Below are 23,964 nucleotides of genomic sequence, written 5' to 3'. Positions count from 1 at the left end.
AAGTCTGTCAAATACCAACAGAGATTGGTATTGGATACCAATATTCGAAAAATCTCTTCTTATTATTATTTTTACTCTTTTATAGCCTTTTATGGAGGACGAAAAGAGCAACATTTTCTAACATTTTTCAAGCTTAGAGTATCCCATATGGGTCAGTTTAGGGTCAGCAAGTGACATTTTTTTTAATTGTCTTTGACAGTGAACGGGGGCTGGAGTGTCTGGGGTTCTTGGTCTCCCTGTGGCAAAACATGTGGTGGAGGCGTGAGAGAGCGCACTCGTTCCTGTACAAACCCGCCTCCTTTTTCTGGTGGGAAAGGCTGTGGCTCTCATTATTATGAGTCAAAGGAGTGTGCTGTAAATAAATGCCCAGGTTAGCATTTCTCTGTCGCGTAATTACTTATGAAAGAGCGTTAGTGCGCCTATTTGGTGCTAAGAATTGCCGCATTTTTGTAGTTTGTAGACATGGAATAAACTGAAGCCAGAGATAGCCGTGGAAATGGTCTTCTGCTGGTAGAGACTGGAATCTAACCTACTGTAAGGGAACATACTGAACTGTGTCTAAGGGGGAGTTTCCTTATGGAAGCTGTTTTATTACTGAAGGTTGAAGCCGTTGAACTGTTTGTGTTCGCCCGTGTCCCCTTAAGAGAGGTTCGCTTTTTTTAACCTTCTTTGGTAGTTTTAGTTGGCGTCGTTCTTAACTTTTCATTAATATAACTTACTTTCATTTAAGCAGCTTTTATATAATGGGCACTGAGCATCTAGCTGACGCGCTTTCTTTTTACGTCATGCAGTTCATGGTGGGTGGTCTAAATGGAGCAACTGGACGGAATGTAGCGTGACATGTGGCGCTGGTGTCATGTCACGCGAACGACATTGTGACAATCCTGCGCCGGCCTACAGTGGAAGACCTTGTGAAGGAATTCAGAAAGATAGAAAGTCTTGCGTCACTGGCGAAGTTTGTATATGTAAGTATTAACCCTGTCAGTGGGAATTTTAATCATTCTACTTCTTATTTGTATTCTGGTTTTGGAGCGGAAGGAAGGAAGGAGGGAGTGATAGAACGAGGAAGGAGAAAGGGGGGGAGGAAGTGATAGAGCGAGGAGGGAGAAAGGGAAGGAGGGAGGTAGGGAGGGAGGTAGGGGGGAGGGAGGGAGGGAGGGAGGGAGGGAGGGAGGGAGGGAATGAAGGAAGGAGGGAGGGAGAAGAGGAGGGAGGGAGCGGTGACTTCTTTTTGTTTTAAAACCCATTAGTCGTTTTTAAAACTTATCGTCCGTACGTTAATTGATCTTCATTCTCATTCAGTTTGTCATTATCGAATAGCTTTTGAAACTGAAATAGGATTAGAAGTTAGCGCTAACCCTGGGTTAACGATATTCCTGCTTTGAACTTAAATCTGATGATTTTTATTTCTATCTGCTTTTTTTCTTTCTTAGCTGGAATTGGTTGCTATCAGCACTTTCCTTCAGTTCTCCTAGGAGATTTCACTGACGAAATCGACTGGTTCGCTCACTTCTCGACACAAATGCAGAAGATAGTTAAGAAATGCGCTGATTTAGCAGTAAAGAAGCGACATAGATACTTTGCATTGGAAAACTATGGAAATTGTTACGGAGCGCAAGATTCGCCCTCTGGAGCGAAGGTGACCAGGTGTAATTTTGGTGTCGGTTTAGAAAACCATTACTATGTATACGAGGTTTCTTTGTAACTGCTGTTTAATTGACTTGTCATAAAAAAATGTAAAAAAAAAAGAAAAAAGAGAAAAGTGCGGTCAAAAAGAAAAAAAAAGCGTTTTAGTCAAATGAAAAGGTGTTTTATCGCCGCATTTTAAAAAACAGGCCAACACGATCGTCTTTTCAATTGACTGTTTTTGTTTTAGTTTTTTTTTTTCTTGTTGTTGTTGTTGTTGTTTTTTACCTTGTTATTTGCCTAATTTATTGTAAAATAGAGTAAATAAACATATCGAAGCACGGGTATTTGTTGTCTGCAATTTTTTTCTTAAATCTTTTATTCTTTTCTTTAGGCAAGTGAGTAAAATATATAGTACATTAAATAAACAGATGAACGAACGAGCGAACGACCGACCGAACGACCGATCGATCGACCGACCGACCGACCGACCGACCGACCGACCGACCGACCCACCGACCGACCGACCGAACGACCGACCGACCGACCGACCGAACGAACGAACGACCGACCGACCGACCACCGAACGAACGAACGAACGAACGAACAACGAACGAACGACCGACCGACCGACCGACCGACCGACCGACCGACCGACCGAACGAACAACGACGAACGAACGAACGGACGAACGAGTGAACGAATGAATCGCTATTTAAGTGTACAAAATGTTTTGCACTGTTGTACTAATTAAGGACACTGTATATAAACAGACAAATATTGCAAATAGGTCAGAAACATGTTAAAAAACAACTAACAGAAGAATGACGACTGAGTGGAATTGAATTCGGGACCACGAACACAAATCCATCAAGTAGCATGAAGGAGTATTTGAATCCGTGACCTTCCGATTACAATCAGAACATCACAGCAGAACACAGCAGAACATCGCATCGTCTCGAGGTCGCTTAAACCAGATAACGGAATTTTGCATCAAATATTTTACGGCGTTTTCATGTATCACGGATCTTCAAACAAATTTAGAGGCTGGAATAATAGTATTTGCTAAACGATATTTTTCTTTCGCGCAAATGTTATGCAAATTGACAAAATCTTTCATCAAAGTGCCTGCCTCGTCCGAAGCGGTCCACTCGACTCCAATAGTATAAAAATGTTATTTCTATTATTTTCTTTCGGTGAAAAGGGTTTCAGACAAATGTGCGAGGAATAAATTTATCAATTTCTAGTTCTTTACTTTTGCTGTTCTCTGACAATCTTGGCCGTCTTGGGGATAATTTGTACCCTTGCGCTGGTTTGATACATGAGTACTAAAGGTAGCGGCCGCAACTGTGTAACGGGACAACAAAGTGCCTTCGTCTCGTTCAAGAGCTATGCAAATGAACCTTTTAATCTTTAACAAGAGCAGGAGCGATAGTTATACAAACAAGCTTATTGTGCCAGATACTACCGGCCACCAGTGTTTAAAATGAAATTTCCGCACGCGGCCATTTTCTTTTCGACGTATCGCGCCTCTATCGCGCCTCTATCGGAAAACAGTCGAAAAAACGTCAAAAATAAACAACTTTAACATGCTAAATTTATTTTGTACATTCGTATAGGATCGTTTGCCGACAGAAAGTAGAGATAACTTTTTCAAGTGGACTGCTTTTAGCGGTGCGGCCACTCTTGAGTGCCATTAAAATGGCAATTACTGGTCGATTTCAGAAGATCTGCCCAATTTGCATAAAATCTGCTCGATAGAAGATTAATGTTAAGGGAAATTATCGTTTGACAAATAATATTATTCCAACCTGTAAATTATAATTAGGATTACACATGGCAAATATCATGAAATATTCATGCAAATTCCGTTAGTTACCCTACTTACTACCAAGACTTCTCTTCCATCACTGTGGCAACCCCAAGACGGCAAATATTGAAGTTTGGTTTGTGGCAAAGCAAAAATAGAGAGATGAAAATAATTAATTCATTTTCTTCATGTGAAATAAACCCTTCAATATTAACAGCAGAAAATTAAAAAAGTCCTTTTAGTCGCAAGCTCGAGTGGACTGCTTTTAGTGGGACAGGCACTTAAAAGTTCTCTTTTCGAAAAAAAATCCAATTGCGTAAAATTTTCACGATATTCCATACTCTGAATACTGCTAGCAATGGTGACAAATGGGATCATTTTAAACTCTAAAGTCTGAAAGAAGGTCACAAGACGTGATGAATACTTTCAGATGTACAAGATGCGTCAGAATCATGGTTTTAAGAATCACGACTACCAATTGCATTCTCTTTAGCCGCCAAAGCGGGAGAAGCGCTGCTTTGATCTTTGCGTTTACTACTTACAAACACTGCTCCTGTCTCAACGTCGGGCTTTTCAAGGAATGTTGCGCAAAATTCAAAGCGAGATCAGGTGTGTAGTTCTTACCGTACAAGCATAAAAGAGCTTGTCAGAATGCAAGGTGACAGAACTACTGACAAGTCCTGCCAAGCAAGAAAGGAAGCACCAAGCAAGCCTCAAGCAAACAAGCAAGCAAGCAAGATAGGACAGTCGTTGCATTTCTGCTAGATATCAGTTTATCGAAAATCACGTCGTTTGATTCTGAAGAAAGTGCCGATATGAATGCCACCAACAAATCTTTGAGTTCCTCAAACATGAAAGGCTGCTCCTACAAGCTTTCAATAACTCACGATGATTTCGTCGTTTCAGACAACTTCTTTGCACTGCTGGCCACCATCATAAACTTGCTAATATCTCCTTTTATTGTCGTTCTGAACGCGCTCATTATAGTGGCGACCAAGACCAAACCGGAAGGCTTCAGACCATGCATAGCATTCTACTGGCCTGTTCAGCAGTAACAGATCTACTGGTTGGAATAGTTGCACAACCCGCGTTCATCACCCTAGAGATTATCGTCATGGTTCGTGGATTGTCATCGTTTTCTTGCAAGTTAGATAGCATAATGCAGTTGGCAATACTTGCCTTGTGTCTCCTGTCGCGTTTACACTTAGCGCTTTTAAGCGTCGAAATATTCCTTGCGATATGCGGAAATCGTGACCAAATCCCGTTTAATTGTAGCAGTTGGGTGTTGCTGGCTAATTATAACATTGTTTTACGTCGAAAGAATATTTAAATTAAGTAGATTTCCCCCACCTTTTATTTAAAGAGCCGCCTCTTTAAAGCGTGACCCGGAACGGGGTGTCGGTGTCGCGCCTCCCGTTCTGGCACATCTCCGTTCTTCCCTCCCGCTCCCCCCCCTCCCCCCCGGCTTCGCGGGCCCCGGTCACGTTCGACTGTTTCGTCGAGATATTTAAATTAAGTGATTTCCCCCACCTTTTATTTTTTTATTTTTTTCTGAGCAAGTTTCCCAAGAGGCCACTGCAAAAGTTTTTGAAGGAAAAGAAAGCTTGGAAAACAACCAGTATTATTATAGGCGGTATTTTTATGTGTTATTTTCCTGCGTTTGTGATTGGCCTAGTGCCTGAACTCTTTCCTAGATTTTTGATCAAGAGATTATCAAAAATTTCACGGCCTTTACTTGTATTTTTTCAAATTCTAAGCTCACTGTATAATCCAATAATTTATTGCTGGAGAAATAAAGAAATTCGTGAAGCATCGATGCAGTTGCTAAAAAAATTAAGTAACAGAGGTCCCAACTGAGATGTTACGAATAATTCAGAATCGTACGTTGAAATTTGAACCTGTTTTGTAATTATGTGTCAAATAAATGGTGTTGGCCCAATTGTGTATCGTTATCGTTTCAGTTTCAAGGCTTTTCTGGGCGGGAAGAAAGTGCAGCTGGTGTTTTACGCAATCAGTCGAGAGAACAACTGTTTTCCTTGAAACGTAAAGATGCTTTCTGCAAAACTACAAAAACAAAAATGTTGCATCCAAAATTGTGGTTAAAGGAACACATTTTCCATCGCTTTTTTCTTAGTTTTTGTCACAAGGGAAAACGGAAGTTTACATTTCTTCATCACGAAAGTAACTTTCTAAGCTTATGATCAATTTCCTGGTCACCTGAAATTGGGTGTGTCGTGATGATCAAGATACTTCGAGGTAGTAGAAAAAGTTCCAGAGAAATTCGCAGTTTCCAATTCTAAAAGACATACCGTATTTTCTCGATTAAACGCCGGGTCTCCAAGCTATATTTGAAAATAAACCCCTTAAACATTTATTCAAGGTTTAATATGTTTTGGAAATAATGTCTACATATATGGCTGTCAAAAATAATGAATAAAAATCATTTCTTCGAAACTTAGGGCTTGAATAAACTGCTGGAATCAAATAAATGCCGGCTCTATCAGGCCAAATTTGAAAAATAAGGTAATCGTTTTTAGACGCGTCTTATTTACAAACGTTTTCATGTTAATTTCGGATTTAAGATTGTTACTGATTTCTTGTGCCACTGGCTGCCTTTTGTACTGAATGTCATCAGGATGGGCCGATACCGATACTATACCGACATTTTTCTGCGATGTCGATATGAATACTGATACTATGACGTCATTGACTAAAAAAGTTACTCTCTCCTAGTGCAGACTCAGGTCAAGTGCAGTATCAAAAGAGTACCGAAAGCACCAACATGTCGTACTAGTATCGCTACTTTTCGATATTTTCTCCGTATCGCAGTCTTGACAACAACAACAAGGTTTATTTGAACTGTAAATTACAAGTGACATTTTAAACAATAAATAAGTTAAAAATACATACAATTGCTGGTCACCCAAAACAACTAAAAACTAAACTAGTTGGGTGACCACCATTTATTAATTTAAAGTAAATATAGGGTCAGAAAAGAGGCATTTTATATTTTACATTTTACACACTTAATTAAAGCGGTAGATTACAGAACAAATAATTTTAAACATAGAAGGACAAAGAAAAAGATAATAGTACAAAAAAGAAAAAATGGCAGAAATACCAGAATATAACAATTAGTAGAAAAACTTAATAGAAATTAATGAAATGAAAGGAAGATTCTTTTTAAATGAATGAGGAGTTAGAATCTTAAATCTCTCATCAATTTTATTCCATAATTTAGGTCCATTGTATCTTATTTTGAATTTGCCATAGTTCGAATTTTTGGAACATAAATAGTTGACCTAGATGCAAAGCGAGTGACAACATTATGCTTATCTGAAGTTTTAATAAAAAAAAACCTTTAGTAATTTGTCATTAAAGAATTGGGGCATGAAGTAAAGAGTTTGAAGTTTGACATGATCTTGAAGTTTTAAAAGTTTGAGTTGAGAAAACAAAGGACTAGTATGGGCATCAAAATCAGAAAAGGTAGAAAATGATTCGCAGTTAATATATTATTTCGATCAAGAAAATCAATTAATCTCTTATACATTAATTTTTCCATTATTTTATGAAAAACTGATAACAAATTGATATGCCTGTAATTTGATACAAGAGTCTGACTACCACTCTTGTATAGAGGGATAATTCTACCAACTTTTAATTTACCTGGAACTAAGCCTAACGAAAAAGAACAGTTAAATAAATAAGAAAGTGGATAACTCAAAGCTATTTCAAGTAATTTAAGCATTTTCACTGGAATGCTGTAAGGCCCCAGTGCTTTGCTTGAAACTAGAAATGACATCTTCAACTTCCATAGTTGTTACTGGTGATACAAAGAAGCTGTTGCATTGTGAAGTTGTCAAGTATTCAACAAAATACCTATTTCCTGGTTGTATAGCATTGGCTAACGTTGGACCAATTGAAGAAAAATACTTGTTAAACTCATTTGCAATACTTTTGGCATTAATTAGGGTATCATCACCAACTATTAATCTACTTAGAAAAGAAAGCTTACCTCTTAAGGCTAATTAATTGCTTAATACCCCTCCATGTGGCTTTTACGTTGTTGACAAGGTATGAGAAGTATTCATTATAATAGAGTTTCTTACTAATATTTAGAATATACTTTAGTTTGTTCCTGTAAAGTTTATATCTAGAGTGATTAGCTTGAGATTTATTTCTTATATAACGATTAAATAACTTATTTTTTGTTTTAATGGCTTTTCAAATACCTTGTGAAATCCAAGGTTTGGACTGTATTATTGTAGTATTAATTACTTAGTAGAAAGAATCAAATATCTGATTGACATCCTTCTCCATAAACATATTTTCCCATTCAATAGCCTGAACATCAAGTAAGAGGTCTTCCTGAACAAAAGTAGAGCAATCACGTGTGTATCTGGCCCCAATGTTTGATGTCCAAGATGAAGTATTAAGGAATAAAAAAAAGTGGTAAATGATCTGTTAGATCACAAACCAAGTTACCACTAATAGAAAAGAATTCATTAGAATTAAATATAATATTATCTATTAAAGTTGCTGTGTGATCAGTGATTCTTGTAGGTTGAAGAATATGTGGTAAGAAATCATAGGAAACTATTGTATTTATAAATTCCTCAGTTATCTGGCAGTCTTCAAAGTTTTAGAGATTAATGTTGAAGTCATCCATAAATAAGCATAGCTTTTTTTAAAATTTTGTCTAATGGTGAATAAAAATACTTGGTAAAATCCTCAGGTTTTCAACCTGGGTGCCTATATAGGATAGCACATATTAAGTTTTTATATGGGTTATGGGTTATTCTCCACATCATGATGGTCGAGACTGGATATCTTGTCAAGTTTAGATAACAGTTCGAAACGTGGTACGTTTTCTATATGTGTAAAAGTCATAATATGTAATAAAGAAGTATAACATAAATAGGTGACTTAATAGGGTTAGCTGAGGATGAATGAACTCCACCATCTTGCTTCAGGATATCCAGGTCAGACAACTTCAGTATGGCAACAACAGGACTTTCTAAATCCTTCCGACCATAAAAAGTCCAGATGAACTTGTACTTTAAACCCTTCTTAACTTTCAGGCTTTCCTTAAATAGATCCTTATTGGCTTGAGTAAGATTTTCCGAGATGTAAATTTTATTTTCCGAATATCTAGCAAGATCTAAGTCTCTTTTCGATTTATCTCGTAAGAGTTTTCTTCCTTTATAAAAGTGATCCCTCATCTCCCTCCGTACAAACCTCACTATGATATTAGGGGCCCTTGAGCTAGCGTTCGAGGAAGCTTGAGGTCCTTCTCTTACCGCAGCACTGTAAGATGGTTTTTGTAATCGATGACTCACTGATATATCATTTTTCGTTATATCTAATCCGATTAACGAGCCACCCTTAATCGCAATGTCGTCCGTATTTTCTTCTTTCACCACCTCAGGTATACCAGAAATCTCTACGCATTTTAGGCGGGAATATTGTTCCAAATTGTTTAAACTGGTTTCACAAGTTTGTAATATCTTGGTCAGAGTAGCGTTTTCAGCCTCCAGACTCGCATTTCTTGCTTCGAGTAGGCCAAGTTTTGTATGTAGAGCAGTATAATTGTCGTTCATTTGCTTAACAAGGTCATCCAACTTCGCTTGAATTGGTTGAAACTTGCTGTCGAGAAGCGATTCAAATTCCTTGATTGTTGGCATTTCGTTCACAAAACGTAAGGAAATCATTAAGAACACTATAACAGAAAAACGAAAATCTGAAAACATGCACGTTTAAGTCGAAGATATCGAAGATAGCACTGTAAATTGTGGAAATCTTCCGAATTTCACCGAGAGCAAAAAGTGGCCGACTGCCATCTTTGCTGACTGCTGACCGGAATTGTATTATATTTGGTATCGAATCTCGGCACATCCTTTCTGACTGATCAGTTGTGCCACTGACTGATTACCTCTTCCTCATTGTAACGCTTTTTTTTTTTTTTTTTTTTTTTTTTTTGCAGTTAATCTACACATCATCCCTCTTAACTCCAAGCCAGTGCTGGGTTGTTGACGATAGCGCCGATGAACAGCGATGGTCTGGGTTGAAAACATCATAAAATCCAAAATTAACTTCAGAGCTACCCATACCTGGTCTTCCATCAAACTCGCAACCAAAAGTAGCAAAGCTTCTATAGCTGTTGATGTACCAAAATTCATTATCGCGATTGTTTGTATGTGAAGTGCAATCGTGACACTGAATTCCCCGGATGTTTAGATATTCGTACCTCTTACAAACCCGGTAAAACGAGTCAAACGGGTTTTGGCTTGCCAAGTTTGCGCGCGCGTAGTCTGTGTAACTGAAACCTTCAGAATAGAAGTTGCAGGTCGCTCTCAAGTGAGTCGAGTGTCCAGCGAGATGCTGCATGTGAGACAAAGACAAACGGTGAGACGCCCAGTCGACTTCCACAGAGTCTTCGTCTACAGGATAATCAATACTAAAGTGTTTCCTTTTAAACTGGTCGTTGTTTCCTAGTGAGAATGACTGAATGAGAACCCAGAAAAACTCAGGCTCCGATTCCAGGTCACAGTACACCAAAAATGGCTGATTCTGAGCGTCATATACGCTGTATCTTCCTGATATCGAGACGCCATTTTTCCAGATGTCTTTACAGTTTCGAGGATATTTGAGCTTCTCGCACCGCTGACCAGTGTAATCGTCAGGACAGGTGCAGTTGAATCTCACAGTCTTAGGATCACAAATCTCCCGACACACCCCTCCCTGGAGGCAAGGATCTGGCTCGCAGCACTTGTTCACACAGATATCTTTTTCCGGTAAGTAACGTCTTCCTCCCTGAAAACAAAAACTTATGATTTTCAACTTAGAACATTGTTCAGTTGGCTGTCGCAAAATCAAATCGAAAGTAATCGCTCTGGCCAATCACATTAGGCGCGAACAATCTAGTGATCAATCATAACCTCTTTTCTGTTTTGCAGAAACGAAATTCTTGTATTCAAAAACTGCTTTAAGTTATTTGGTTCTAGGGCCCCGTCCAAGTGTGAAATCTAAACTTTGAACCGTGCTATCTCCTTTTTGAAAAAGGAAATTTCAACACTAGCTCGCTACCGTCAGAACACAATACAATAGACCAAGATAATGATTCTCGGAAATCAACTCCTAAATTTCTATATCGGCGAAGAAAACTCGGACACAAAATTGCAGGTTTGGAGGCTTCCGAAGACCTCCCTAGTCAATGTTTACAACAACATGCGATAATTGAATCTATTTATGATAATTCGCTATGTTCCAGCGCACGGGACGCAAAGGTGAGAAGAATAACGTGTAATGAGGGTCTGAATGGGGGTACTCGATAACACTAAACACTTAATTTTTTGGCTCTGTAAGTTGAAATTTTTATGGCAATTAAACACTAACAGTAAAAAATTCACTGTAACAGTGAATTTTATCCAGAAAGAAACAAAAAAGAATCAAAAAAGGCCAATATTTTGTTTAGTATAAGACGAAGTTTTCGGCTATTTCCGATCATTTCAGAATATTTCCGAAGACTAGCAAATATTTCCGAATATTTCCAAAGACTACCGAAGATGTCCGAAGACTACAGGGGATTTCGGAGGGGAAATTCGAAAATTTTCTCTAAGTTCGTGAGTGATTTTATTTGATTTTTGAAGAGTAGAAAAAAATTTACAATGCTAAAATTTTTCACGAAAAACCCTCCAAACACTTAACAGTATTTTCTCCGGAAACAGTAAACATAAAAAAGGCCAATTTAACAACAAACAGTAAAAATTATGGGCAAATAACACTAAACCCCATTCAGACCCTCTGTAATTACTTAGACAATGAATCGACTAAATTCTTATGAATATTTCCTTTGCTGTCGGCTTTGCTCATCGCAGTTCGTGTATACTTTTTAAATAAATACCATTTCCATGTACATAATGATTTCAAGGGTTCTGTGCCACCCTATAATACGTGGCAGCCATGTTTAAAAAGCCCGACAAAAAGAGGTTTGCTATTCTTCACTAACACGGCGGTGATAACGCCATTTGCAAACCAACAAGGTTTCTTTTAAACGTTTATTCGAAAAATAAAAAAAAATGCGAGTGATCGTTTTGTGTTTTCTTTATATTATTTCTTACCTCAACTGTGTAGCTCCTCACCAAATCATAGTACAGAGATCCTGGTTTGTGTTTTAACGCAGCGGGCTTGATCATCTCTTTGTTGACATCATTCAGCTCGCAGTTGCCTTCCACTGTATTCTGTAAATAGTTTATAGAGACACAGAGACACTCGTCTCTACACTCCATGTGACACTGGGCGGCGCTCTTTACAGTGATTCTTCTAATCACGTGACCTTCAAGAACGTTGTTATGGACGACATCTTGATCGATGACAAACTTGAAGTGTTGGCAATGTCCTCGACATGTGTCACATCTCACGATGTTTGTTACTTTAAGGAGAATGATCAGCAACACCAATGAAAACATCTTTGGCTTGGTGATTTCCTAATTTGTAGATTAATTTTAATTTTCATTTGAGTGGTTTTCACTTGAGCGTCGAAAGTTAATTGCGTTTGCTTTGGTTTTGCATTGCTACGCTTGGTGATTGGCTTAAAAATTTCGCGCCACTTTCTCAGCCAATGAGAACTAAAACCAAAACCAATCGTGACTCGCTTGCGCACGTTTTCCCGCGCTTTGTGTCAGCTACATGTATTTGCTTCGAGTTTTGATTGGTTCACTGGATTGTCAGTGTCCTTTGTGATTGGCCAGAGTAATTACTTTAGTTTTGGTTTTACGACACTCAATTGAAAATTGCTCTAACAACGATCAATTTGCTTTTATTTTTTTCGTGGTCTTGCATAGTTTTTATTAAAATTAATTAAATGGGAATTTGTACAGTGACATCTTTCTCATAGTGGCTCTTGTGTCCCTTAATTTTAGTAATGTTGGTTTTTCAAGCGGAGGATAACTTCATTGGACCTCGTGTCGTACAATTAAGGGAGTAATCGGGCGAGTAATGTCAAAATGGGCAGAGCGTGCAGGGGGTCGATTTGAAATTACAAGCAAGATTACTCTCTGAATTGCATGTCACGAGGTCCAACTACTAATTAATCGTATCAATAACAAAATTCGAGGTTAGGTTAGAAAGTTTTTGTGCGAAAAAATTCAATTGATTGTACAAAAGGTACCCCATTAATTCAATTTGAAGTTGCTCAAATTGGATACCTGTAATAGGACACCTACGTGATCGCGCGCCAATTACGGGACAAATAGGCGGGCGCAGAACCATTTAAAATCGAGAATTTTGTTATATATAGAGGATATTACACGGTGGCGAGAAGATATGAATTTTATGTTCGAGTGGCAGAAACGATATCTCACGAGTGAGCGTAGCGAACGAGTGGGATATCGTTTTTGCCACGAGAACATAAAATTCATATCTTTGAGCCAACGTGTAATGTTCTTTTTATTATATGGAGACCGGATGTAGTTGACGTTGCCGATTTTTATTTCATTGTTTTCGAAAAATCGAGCCTGTTTAACAAATCAGCGTTCGTCTTCATAGAAAATACAAAGCACCCGTGCCCAGGATATAGAAACACTAAAAACTGAATTCCGATCAAACAAAATACTTGTCAACTAAATAACACGTAAGAACTATAAACATTACTGACTTTGACTTGAAACCGATGCGGCAAAGTCTTGATAGCCGATCGATAGTGTTCAACTGCTTTTGTTTTCTTCTCTACGACAACTTGCAATGGTACGCGCGGTGAAATCCCTTGTGAAGAATTCCCTCTTAAAACCTTGAAATTGTCAAGGTTTTCATTATCGTGTACTCATTCTTAACTTTTTTGGAAAACTCATTCTTTTTCGTTGTTTAGTTAAACAAATTAAACCTTCGTGTCGATGCTAACAACAAACGACACGAAACCAATTTCATTCAGCAAAATAGAAATAGCGCGAATCGTGACGTCAATGAGCGATATGTCACTCGCAAGAGTGTCATACGGAAAATACGCCACTCGGGATGGAGTGGCGTATGGAATCTACGAGTGGTTTAGTTCCCAGTAAAACACTCTCCTCCATATAATAAATATACTGTATACGCCGGTTCGCTTGAAATTTAACTTTTCTCTTTCCCTTATCCGATCGTGTCAGTGTAAAGCGAAGGATAATGTGTACGATTAATTAATGACAAAAGACACAATTTCATACTTACTATAAAGATACGTAACTGTGAAGTCTCTTTCTATTCGTAACTAACATTTAGATGATGCGCCCTAAATTTCTATGAGGTGATAGGTTTCTGGTGATAGCTTATAACGCCGCAGGCCAAATCAACTTCGGAGCGATTCTAGAATACAGCATTGCCAAAAAGATTTCGCTTCACCATACAAAATTCATAATTTTGATTGCATTGAAAATGGCGAAGGCTGACTAGCCTGGTTCTTTAAAGAACTTGTTTTCAATTAGTAAATTTTCTGTAAAGCCGCCTTCAAATGCTGTCTGGTCGATTAAAGGAGACTGGAACTTATTCGTATCTATATTAGCGGGACATTTTACGAAAAAGGGAATGGCAAATTTTCCAAGACTTAAACGTCCCGATTTGGCAGAAAATTGTGTTGAAAGAAAATAAATCTCGCGAAAATGTTCCAAAGACCTCCCACTAATAGGTGTTAACAAACACATAGCCTTATAGTCGACTTGACCTGTCATAAAACTATATCTTACAACGATGTTGAGCAGAACCAGAACTGAAAACAGGTTGGTATGTTCATTTGCGACAACGAACAACTTGCATTGTAATACACAGGTCAGCATTTACAATATGTTTTCTCTCTGCTGGTTGTATGTTTTGAGGAAAGAGAGCGAGAACATGGCAGATTTATACGTAAAACGGTGTAGCTGAAATTTTTAAGAGAATGCCTTAGCAGGGTTAAATAATTTCACGGAAATTATCAGCTCTCGCGAGTCTTTAACTTCGCCAATTTTTTTTTTTTTTTGCAATCGCAAAAGTTGAGTCCCGTAAAATTAATACCAAATAAACTATACTCACCATCTTTATCTTATCTTTATCTGCAGTGGTGAAATTTGTCACATTAAGTGTGAATTCTACGGCAGGTGCTTTTAGTTGGATACTAATTTTAAAATTAGTATCCAACTAAGACTGATTTGTGGCACTGAATAAAGTTAATTAAAATTGATGTTTTTGGCAGGTTACCCGCGTGGGTTATTTTGCGTAATTGAAGTTGTTTAATGGCAAAACGTTTTGGGAAGTACTTATTTTCAGCAAGACGAAATGGAAACGATCATAGTTAGTAAGGGGACTACTAACTAACTATGAAAAATGGAGAAACGGTGAATAAAAAGTCGCAGCATTTAGTTGATCGCGGATGTTAAATAATAAAACTGCATCCTAAGGGACCGGTCACCGCGTGGGTTATTTTGCGTAATTGAAGTTGTTTAATGGCAAAACGTTTTGGGAAGTTCTTATTTTCAGCAAGACGGAATGGAAACAATCATAGTTAGTAAGGGGACTACTAACTAACTATGAAAAATGGAGCAACGGTGAAAACAAAGTCGCAACATTTAGTTGATTGCGGATGTTAAATAATAAAACTGCACCCTATAAAGTGAACTTCACTAACCAACAAACGATGATTACAAAATCAAATATTTTTAAGCCACAATACCTACTCTTGGAACAGAGATATAACTTATTAAATGTTTAACCTCGGGTATTGCATTTCTAGCTTTACGATTGGCTGAACCACTGCGATCAACAACGAATAACCAGAGCCTAGGCTTATTTGCAAAATATATGATGTGTTTACAATTTTCTTAGTCATGGCAAGAAATTTAATAAGAGTGGCTAAAACAATTAATGCAGGGAGCACTTGTCTGTCAAAAATAAACCCCAAAATGTCAAAATTAACTCTATTTAACATATCGACCACATGTTGCTATGGTCTACACCCTTACAGACCACAGAAATGACGTCTAAAATGTTGAAAACTCAAGTGCTAGTTTTTGGATATTTTATTATTGCGTAATTTCAGTAGTTTATATTAGTTTATTAAAGACTAGCAATGGTAGTTTGCAATTCCTGAGTTTTGATTGGTGAACAGGCAATGGAATATGGACTCACTTGCGCTTGTTGGATTTGAGATTGTCATAGCCAACTCGGCGCTACGCACCTCGTTGGCTATCTACTATCTCATATCCAACAAGCCCGAGTGGAATAATTATTATGTATACCATTGAAATGTGGTCGATTTGTTTTCAATAACACGGAAAACGTACGGGCGAATTTGATGGAACATAAGTGGGGAATCGCCCGCGCGTTTTACAGCTCGTCAGGTTTAGTTGCCGTTTTTCCATTGGTATTTATTTCGCGGAATTTTTTTCTCACGAGCCTTTAACTTAACTTCACGACTTTTTTGCAATGAAGAAAATTAAGTGTTTTCTTAAAATGCAGTAGGGAGATTTGTCGCACTTGCTGTGAAGTCTGCAGCAGGTGTTTCAAATAAGTATCCAACTGAGAGTGATTTTCTCGTAATAAAGTTAAAGGTCAAATGCAACGAAATTGGAAATTTTTCTTTTGTCCACAAACCTGTCGTTTATGAAGGTACTAATGATAATCAACTCTCGGAAATGGTTTTTGCGCGAATTGTGGCGCTTAGGAGAAGAAAAACCGACGATTTCCGAAAAGCAATAAAAAGGCGATAAAAGCGTGAGTAAAAATTGCGCGAAAAAAAAAAAAAATAAAATAGCGATAAAAGTTAAAAGTGAGAGCAATAAGTGGCGATTAACGTAACTGATCAGAAACAATCAAGAATTTGAAATAACAATGAAGAGTACTCATGTTTTATGATCCTGGAAAGAAAAGTATTACCTCAATTTAGTTTAATAACAGTGATATTGAGTAGTGATTAGAGTTGTGAAGATAAGAAGTGAGTCATCAAAAAAGATAGAAGCTCCGTCACTACAGCTGTCGCATTCAAAGAATAACAAGAAGCTTGAGAAGCTTAAAATCGGGCGTTTAATAATTAAGAAAGGGGGTACAGTACAGTAAAAATCACTGGAAAAACAGTCACTTTAAGCCTGGTTTTCACTAGCGACGCAAGCACAAGCGCAATCACGCAAAAAGGACAAATTTTGATCCTTGTCAGTTTTTGCTTGCGGCAAGCACAAGCACAAGCATCAAATTGAAATGCACTTGTGCTTTTGCTTGAGTCGAAGTCGTTTTCACGGTGAAATAAGAGCTGTTACCCTTCCGCTTGTGCTTGCGTCGTTAGTGAAAACCAGGCTTTAGTAACACTCAGTGGGAGGTTTGCGTAAGTCACAGTCTGCATGAGCTGTATTTGTGTGTAGAACCCTGGTAGAACATAATATCTGGAATGTTTTCAAGATTGCATTATTACTTAATAACATAATGTTCTCAATTTATAAATATATTTCGCACAATACATGTAAAAATAAACGATTGAGCTAGACGACTAGAAAATATAAATTTTTAACACTAAGCAAGTGCAGCCTTTTCGCAATACTCTTTATCAGGTAACTGCTATTGTCAAGAAAATGATCACAACTAGTTGACCAATGATTAGGTATTTGTTGCATACCATTACTGTAATAGCAACTGATGAAGAATAGTAATACTGAACCAAAGTATAAGGGCTGGAAAATACCGAAAACCATTTCAGCTGCGTTTCAAGAAATCAAAAAAAGCTTTACTTATCTCATATATCTATGTTTTGCAGTATTTTGTTAATTTTGGGCGATTTGGGGGAATGTCGGGGAGGCGATAGATTTTCTCAAAGGATAAGTAAAATTTAGACAAATAAGAAATATTAGAATTTGAAGTTAAAAATTGGTCGACGGACACCAAACAGTCCCCTGACAACCTGGAGTGCGCTTTCGAAGGGGTCAACTGTTTGATGGTGTTTCCATTTTTTTCTTCAATCCCTTCTTTAAATCTCTTAAAATTTCATTCAAATTCAGGTAGAACCCCACCTTAAGTTTTGTTCTTGTGAGAAAACAACAGAAGTCAAAAGTTGCGTGATATAACCAAGCATAGATTTTAATTCTCCCTCCCTTTCCCTCTCCTTAGCCTTTCACCCCCACCTGCCCTCCCTTTCTACTTCCATCCTTCCCCTCCCTCCCCTCTCCTACAGTCTTTTACTCCACCCAATCCCATCAAGCTTTCTACTCCAATTACCTCCATCCTCACCAGCGTTTTAGGTGAATTTAGATGCTTGAAAATGCTATTTTCGGCCTTTTTTCATTCAATTCAATGTTTGCATACATTTCCTGACCGTTTCAGTATCCTTTTTTCTTAGTTTTTCGATTGTGCGCGTACTAATCTGTGCCAAGCAATTAGAGAATAACAGAAATTTGCCTTAATTTTGATCTCCTATACCAAGACCTTAGAGTATAAACCGCTAATAAAACAAAACACACTTGATAATAATTCTCTGAGGTTATACACCTTGCAGTATTAACATACTCACGAACTTGATAACAAGCCCCATGTCGTAGTAAGGATTTTTACTGATCAACATAGAAATAAGTTCACAATGGTTTGTTCTCAAAACGTTTTTTACTTTACAGAAGGTCTGTATATTGACCTATAACTTGTATACCGTATTGAAAAATTCAGAACGAACCGACTTCTGCCCGCTACCATGTGTTGAAAAATTACCTTGTTCGAAACCGCAGCAAAATCGTTAGAGACAGACAAGATACAGCCGTTTACTGGCAGTCTTTGAAAATCCTGAGATTTGTCAAAATAAGACAAAATATAAAGTTTTCAAATTTCCTTTATCAATATGGTTCTTATCTTCTTATTCGATTCTATGAACTGCTTTTATGCAGTACTGTCCAACAAAGATTTCATTTTCCTCAAAGTTTCGGGACGAAAGGATTCAAAATATTTCGTGCAGAATGTAATTTGATTTAGTGAATGTTTTCACTTCTATAAATACTTCAAGCAGTAAATGAAAAACCGTTTTTTTTTTCATCAATGAGAACCACTTTCAAATAGTTAATGCATAAAAAATAACAATCAGATCAGAATACAATGATTATTAATGCAAGGTTTCGCTATTATGTCTCGGCAGAGATACTTCTTTTTTGCAAGTTTAAATGTATGCAAATTTCATGTGAAATGTAATTTGATTCCACTGTCTTGTTTACAAACTCTTTCTTAAGAAAGTTGTATTTTCGTGAATAAAACCCATTGGCCTGTTTTATTTTCCAGATCATGTTTGTCTGTGATTTTTACAAAACATGTGGTCTTTTTTTCGGAACTTTAAGTTGTGCAAAAATTCCTGTTTTGAACACAGATGTCACTTCCGGAATTCAGGGGCGGATCCAGGGGGGTGGATTGGGTGGCTAGCCACCCCCTTGATCCACCAGAAAAATGAAAATAAACATATCAAAATGGAAAATAAGGACAATGTACATCCACCTTTCATAGGCAGGAGGCCGTTCAAAGTTAAGAAAGGCCATTTTTCCAAAATAGGAGATTTTCGACAGCTTGTTTTACGAACTTCTGGCTTAATGTAACAAAACATGTGTGTATAATTTGAAAAAATTAATTCCTCTTAACTTTCGAGAGTTGTTTTAGCCTTGCTGGAATGATTTTCTTCTCCTGTGGCAGATATAAGAGGACGTAATGCCTTACAAGATGTTCCTTTTGACGCTCGCATGCCAAGGTTGCAAAAGTTGCCACACAACCAAACGAACGTCTGCAAATGTTACTAGTTTTAATTGCATTGTTTGAAGCCCAGTCGGGACACTTCCATTTACATCTTTTTTAGTGAGTTTTCGTACCGGTTTTTTTTGCATTGAAGCGATTTCACAAACAAGCAAAGTCGCCAAAGTTGTCCCCAGGCCACTTTGCCAAGGGCTAAATTCCACGCACGTGGGTGAGCAAAAAACGCATATCTGTTCTTTCCTGTAGTCGTGGCCTGTCAACTTTAAATTTCAATCACTGTTCATTTCATAAGAACTAGACTTTTTCTCCGAAATATAACTCAAGGCTAGGTAAGTTGAAGAAAGAATATTTTGAAATTATCAGGAAAATCAGTGTTTTAATAACTTAATTGACAGCTGTATAAAGCTGCTCAGAATCGCGGAAATCACGTCTAAGAGGCTTAACTTTTCAAAATTTCTAGGGGTCATGCCCCCAACCCCCTAGGCGGATGGAGCCTTCGGCTCCATAAAATGGGCCTCACTCCCAACTCATTTGGAATGCCACTTTCAAAAAACTGCCTAAAACCCCAACCCCCCCCCCCCCCGAAAAAAATATTGGTAAACAGCCACCCCCCTTTGGAAAATCCTGGATCCGCCCCTGGAATTTCTCATCAAAAGATGTAGATTTCACCGCATTGCGTTTCGCTGCTTTATTTTAAAGGTGAGCATATTAAAAACTCTTGCAATGCGTTTACAATTCGACTCAGACATTAGACAAGAATGTCGTGCAGTATTTTTGCGGCATCTATCTATTATTTTATTTATTTTTTGTCAGAGCTTAGGGTAAAGAGAGACGAAAGTAGACGGCCAAAGTTTGGCAAGTAGCCGGTTGTTTCGGCCGGCTACCAGCCCTATTCAAGTTCCACTCATATTCTGCCATGTCGGGTCGTCCCTCAACGGGAAATAAATTTCCCCGATTCCAAAACTAAACTAAAAATGTTTGAATGACGGGTCAAAAAATAATTCATTTCTCGAATAAAAGATCGGAGTATCCGGAAAATAACAGTACTAGTTCTTCATCAATTAAATCTTTCTTCGCAAGAGTTACATAAAAGTCAAGAATAAAATCTTAACAACACAATTTAAAACTGTTCAAAACCCGATTAACGTGCGTCACACGACAGCAAAATGTTTCAGATGAATTTTTTTATCGAAAATGAGACCAAGCAACCCTTTGAAATCTTTCAAAGCCATGACATGCATTCAGGCCGTGATAAAATTTAATTCAAATAAAATTCAATTGGTATTTAATTATAATTATTCGAAGTTTTCATTTTGAAGTCATCTTTTCATTCGATAGCTTTACCGATCTCGTAAAAAAATTCCATTCAAGTTCACACCAATACTGTACATTGCCAATGTTTTGCTGACGTCTTGAGAAGTGCCTTACTAACGTCACCAGGCAAATCTTAGGTATATTCAAAACATTTTGTGCAAACATTCTACTCTTTGTGACAGGCGACTTGACGCCCAACTGTGAGGAAATGAAAATTGACACACTTCTTGCTAAATATATAAAAAAAGTTTTAAAGTAGAGTCCGCCTCAAAAACATGTACCGCCAGATCACACTGCTATTTGTAAAAACCAGCAAAGCGTCTAGTTTCAAAGTTTCCCACAAAAACATTGCGTGACATGAATGACGTTACCCCTTTTATTTACAAGAATAGCTTCAACTTGTCAAAGCAACTACAGTTTCACAATGGTGATTATTAGTACTTTACCCCTTAAGCTTTTTTCTCTGTCCTCCCGCCGAAGCAAAGAAGAGAACCAGATTGCAGATTAGCCCAAAAGAGTATGTTGCCCTATTACCGGACACTTCTTGCACTAACCGTAATATCTAACCTCAAAGCAGCACTTACGAGCTGAAACTTACCCACAATGTAGCTTCCACTGCTGGTAAGTAGGTCGTGGAGTTTTAACTTCTAAATCTCTTTGGGTTCTTTGTAATCACGGAAAGAGTTGGTCAAATTCGGTGCCCTAATTCCGGACGAGTTGCCCTAATTCCGGACGATCGTTACGAGGAAAATACTTCCTTTCTCTCGGAAATATTATTTCCGATCATGGCAAAATATAAGTAATTAGGGCTAAATAAAGAATTATTCTTTTGAAAAATCGTCTTTCAGGCAAAATTTAAGGCATTTTTCTTTCAATTTTAGCGAGGTAATCATCAGGCCATTGACATAAACAATGTTCAGCGAATGTTTCGGCCACTTGAAACGAAGTTCGCCAAGGAAGATTAATCAATACCAAAACAGGTATTGAAGCTTAAATACAGCACAGACAGTTACAAAAATGCTTGTTTTTCAAAACCTATTCCATAAAATTGTTTTCAAATAGGTTAGCAAGTTTGCTGTAGGTATGTGTCCGGAATTAGGCACACCTCATCAAAAATTCAACTTAACTCTTTGGTGACGGTGCTCGGAAATTAAGAGCGAAAACCGAAAATTTATTATATGCTGATAAACCTAGTCCTTTTACCTTTACTTTAATATGTATATAAATATAATCTATCGCGCACTTTGCGAGAGCAGAGCGCTTTATTGAAACGATGTAATTTGACGCGCTGTAAAAATCGCATTTAAGAAGAAAAATTTTTTACCTACCTCCACGAAAACTTGAATTTTCCCGTCTAAACGGAGCGCAGCTCGGCCAAGAAAAGAGCAAGCGAAAGCAGACTAATCGCTAAGTCTTCTGAACGTTTTGTTTAACTTAATTTTACTGTTACGAAGATATACGAAATTGTTAAGTCGAAGTGTCCGGAAATAGGAGTGTCCGGGAAATAGGGCAACATACTGTACAACAATTTACTGTCAAAACTGAAATGAAACCGATTGGCCCAGGCTATCTCCGTCGTTTTTGGCCGGCAGGAGACTATCGTCTAGGACGACCAAAGGGTAAATAACTAGTAATACGTGACTCGCAGGGCCTCGCGAAGCTCTGGGTTGGGGAGGAAGGGGGGCTCTTATAAATAAGGAGTGATAACCGGTTTTAACCGGTGATTTGTTATTGTTGCCTAGTAAAGGGCATGGCCGCGACACCCTCGTTCCCAGGGTCTACTCCGCTTTGAAGATGGTGGCTTTTTCTGGTTCGTAAAGAGGTATAAAGCGTTGGGAAGCGCAGGCTATTTTCAAAATCATCGACAAATTATTGGATAGTCGCATTTTGGGCATTAATTTGATGGCATTAAAAAAAAAAAAAAAAAAAAAAAAAAAAACGAACAGCAGGAGGATTCGAAGCATCCGCCCGCGCGCCCCTGATGGCGATGAAAGGTTTAAATCAGTGTTATTTTAATCCAAAAAGAAAAACGATAAAAATGAAAGGCTCAGGATTCGAACCCACGAAAAAAAAAAGAAAAAAAAAAGAAGAAGAAAAAAAACCGTGCCGGATTTGAACCACCGACCTCAGTTCCGAAGATCTGATTTCAAGTTCGACGCCTTACCATTAGGCCAGCAGCGCGCAGCGGCCGTGTGACGTCATTTCCGCCACACACCAAGCTCACAAATATATATAGAAATATATACTAGTTGTACGTATCGGTAAGTGCCAACGAGCGAAATACTCATGTTTGTTCATAAGAACAGATATTGAATGGTTTTGATAGAACTATATTTGAAATGACCAAAATATGGTAAATTGTATTTTAGGTAATATGCGAAAAACGTGCTATTTCTCTGGTGTTCATAAATGACACAGGCTTGATAGCCTGCGTAGCAGGCGCCGTAGTTTCCAGCGCGCGTATTCTCGCGATCGCGCACTCTTTTAAACACACTAAAAAACGTACACAGATGTCTGCTACGCAGGCTACGGGTTTGACAGATTGATAACTCTTGACAAATCTTTAAATTCTTTTCAACGTTAAAATGTCACAAAATGTAGGCAATAAATGAGGTTTAATCACTTTTTTTAAATACTACACGCGATGGTTAAAATGTTTCCGTCCACAAAAGGGATAGTTGCATTTCAAGAACTTCTTATAAATCAAATCCCAAAATCAAAACTGCTAAGATACTTTTTTAAAAATAATTTTCAGTAATCAGAGACAGTAATGCACGGGTCAGATTTCAGTCTCGCATGCGAAGTGTCATGTTCAGTTTATACGCAAAACTTGAAAAATTTGAACAGAAAACAAAACTTGAACGGTCAAGGATTATTTGGAGACAAAATTTTTATTCAAGTTAACATTACATTTGCCGTTAGAAGCAAAACACCTTTGACTTTCTTGTGTGTATGACATGCAGTAATTTTAGTGAGCGTCGCTTTGTATTGATGTTATTCCTACGCGGAGCGAAAATGCGTGCCAAATAAAATATAAACGGTATTTGATTTGGAATAAATCATCGGTCAAACAATTACTATAAACACAATCAACACTAAAAGGAAGCATTTACCCGACTTCAGCATTCTCATAAGTCAAGAAAACTCTATTTGAAGTCAACAGTCCGCTATGATTTTCATGTCTCTCTTCGATCGTAAATCAAAGGACTCCAAAGTCGAAAGATTATTTCACCTTGATGTGACCTTGACCTTGATGTTCATTTTTTCGGCGGTCGAATATTCTATAGGGTATTCTCTTTCGATTTATAATTCCCTAAAGGTGTATTTATGACCACATTGAAAATTTTAACAGCGAGCCGCGTGGACGCCATTTTGGCCATTTGCTCTCTAGCAAGGAGTGAGAGACTGGGGACCAGTTGGGAAGAACAATATAACCCAAATATGGGGTTTACTTACACCCAAATATGGTAAAAAAAAAGTCCCTTACGCAAAACCTAAGATTTTCTCTG

The 23,964-nt window shown here is 37.8% G+C and overlaps 2 protein-coding genes across 4 annotated transcripts in view; one reads left to right on the top strand and one right to left on the bottom strand.

Moving 5' to 3' along the window:
* LOC144661480 (SCO-spondin-like) overlaps nucleotides 1-23,964 on the top strand; it is a 64,008-nt gene that overhangs the window by 15,856 nt on the left and 24,188 nt on the right. Inside the window, exons 15-17 of one of the 3 annotated variants that reach the window (XM_078522269.1) lie at nucleotides 200-370; nucleotides 792-965; nucleotides 1,434-1,973. In XM_078522269.1, coding sequence (XP_078378395.1) covers nucleotides 200-370; nucleotides 792-965; nucleotides 1,434-1,705 — 617 coding nt within the window. In that variant the 3' untranslated portion in view covers nucleotides 1,706-1,973. Of the gene's footprint in view, nucleotides 1-199; nucleotides 371-791; nucleotides 966-1,433; nucleotides 1,974-23,964 lie in introns of those variants that run through there. The other 2 variants (XM_078522279.1, XM_078522263.1) reach the window with 2 other exon arrangements.
* On the bottom strand, nucleotides 6,309-14,512 carry LOC144661522 (uncharacterized). Its single transcript, XM_078522321.1, has 3 exons — nucleotides 14,477-14,512; nucleotides 11,557-11,922; nucleotides 6,309-10,249 (listed from the first exon to the last, which is right to left on the bottom strand). Exons 1-3 carry the CDS (start codon nucleotides 14,477-14,479, stop codon nucleotides 9,425-9,427), a joined length of 1,194 nt encoding a protein of 397 aa, XP_078378447.1. The 5' UTR covers nucleotides 14,480-14,512; the 3' UTR covers nucleotides 6,309-9,424.

This window comes from Oculina patagonica, chromosome 1 (assembly GCF_052425735.1).
Source record: "Oculina patagonica isolate OP01 chromosome 1, crgOcupat, whole genome shotgun sequence".
Taxonomy (NCBI): domain Eukaryota; kingdom Metazoa; phylum Cnidaria; class Anthozoa; order Scleractinia; family Oculinidae; genus Oculina; species Oculina patagonica.
The sequence above is the reverse complement of the archived record's forward strand: the minus strand, read 5'-3'. Positions and strand labels throughout refer to the sequence as shown.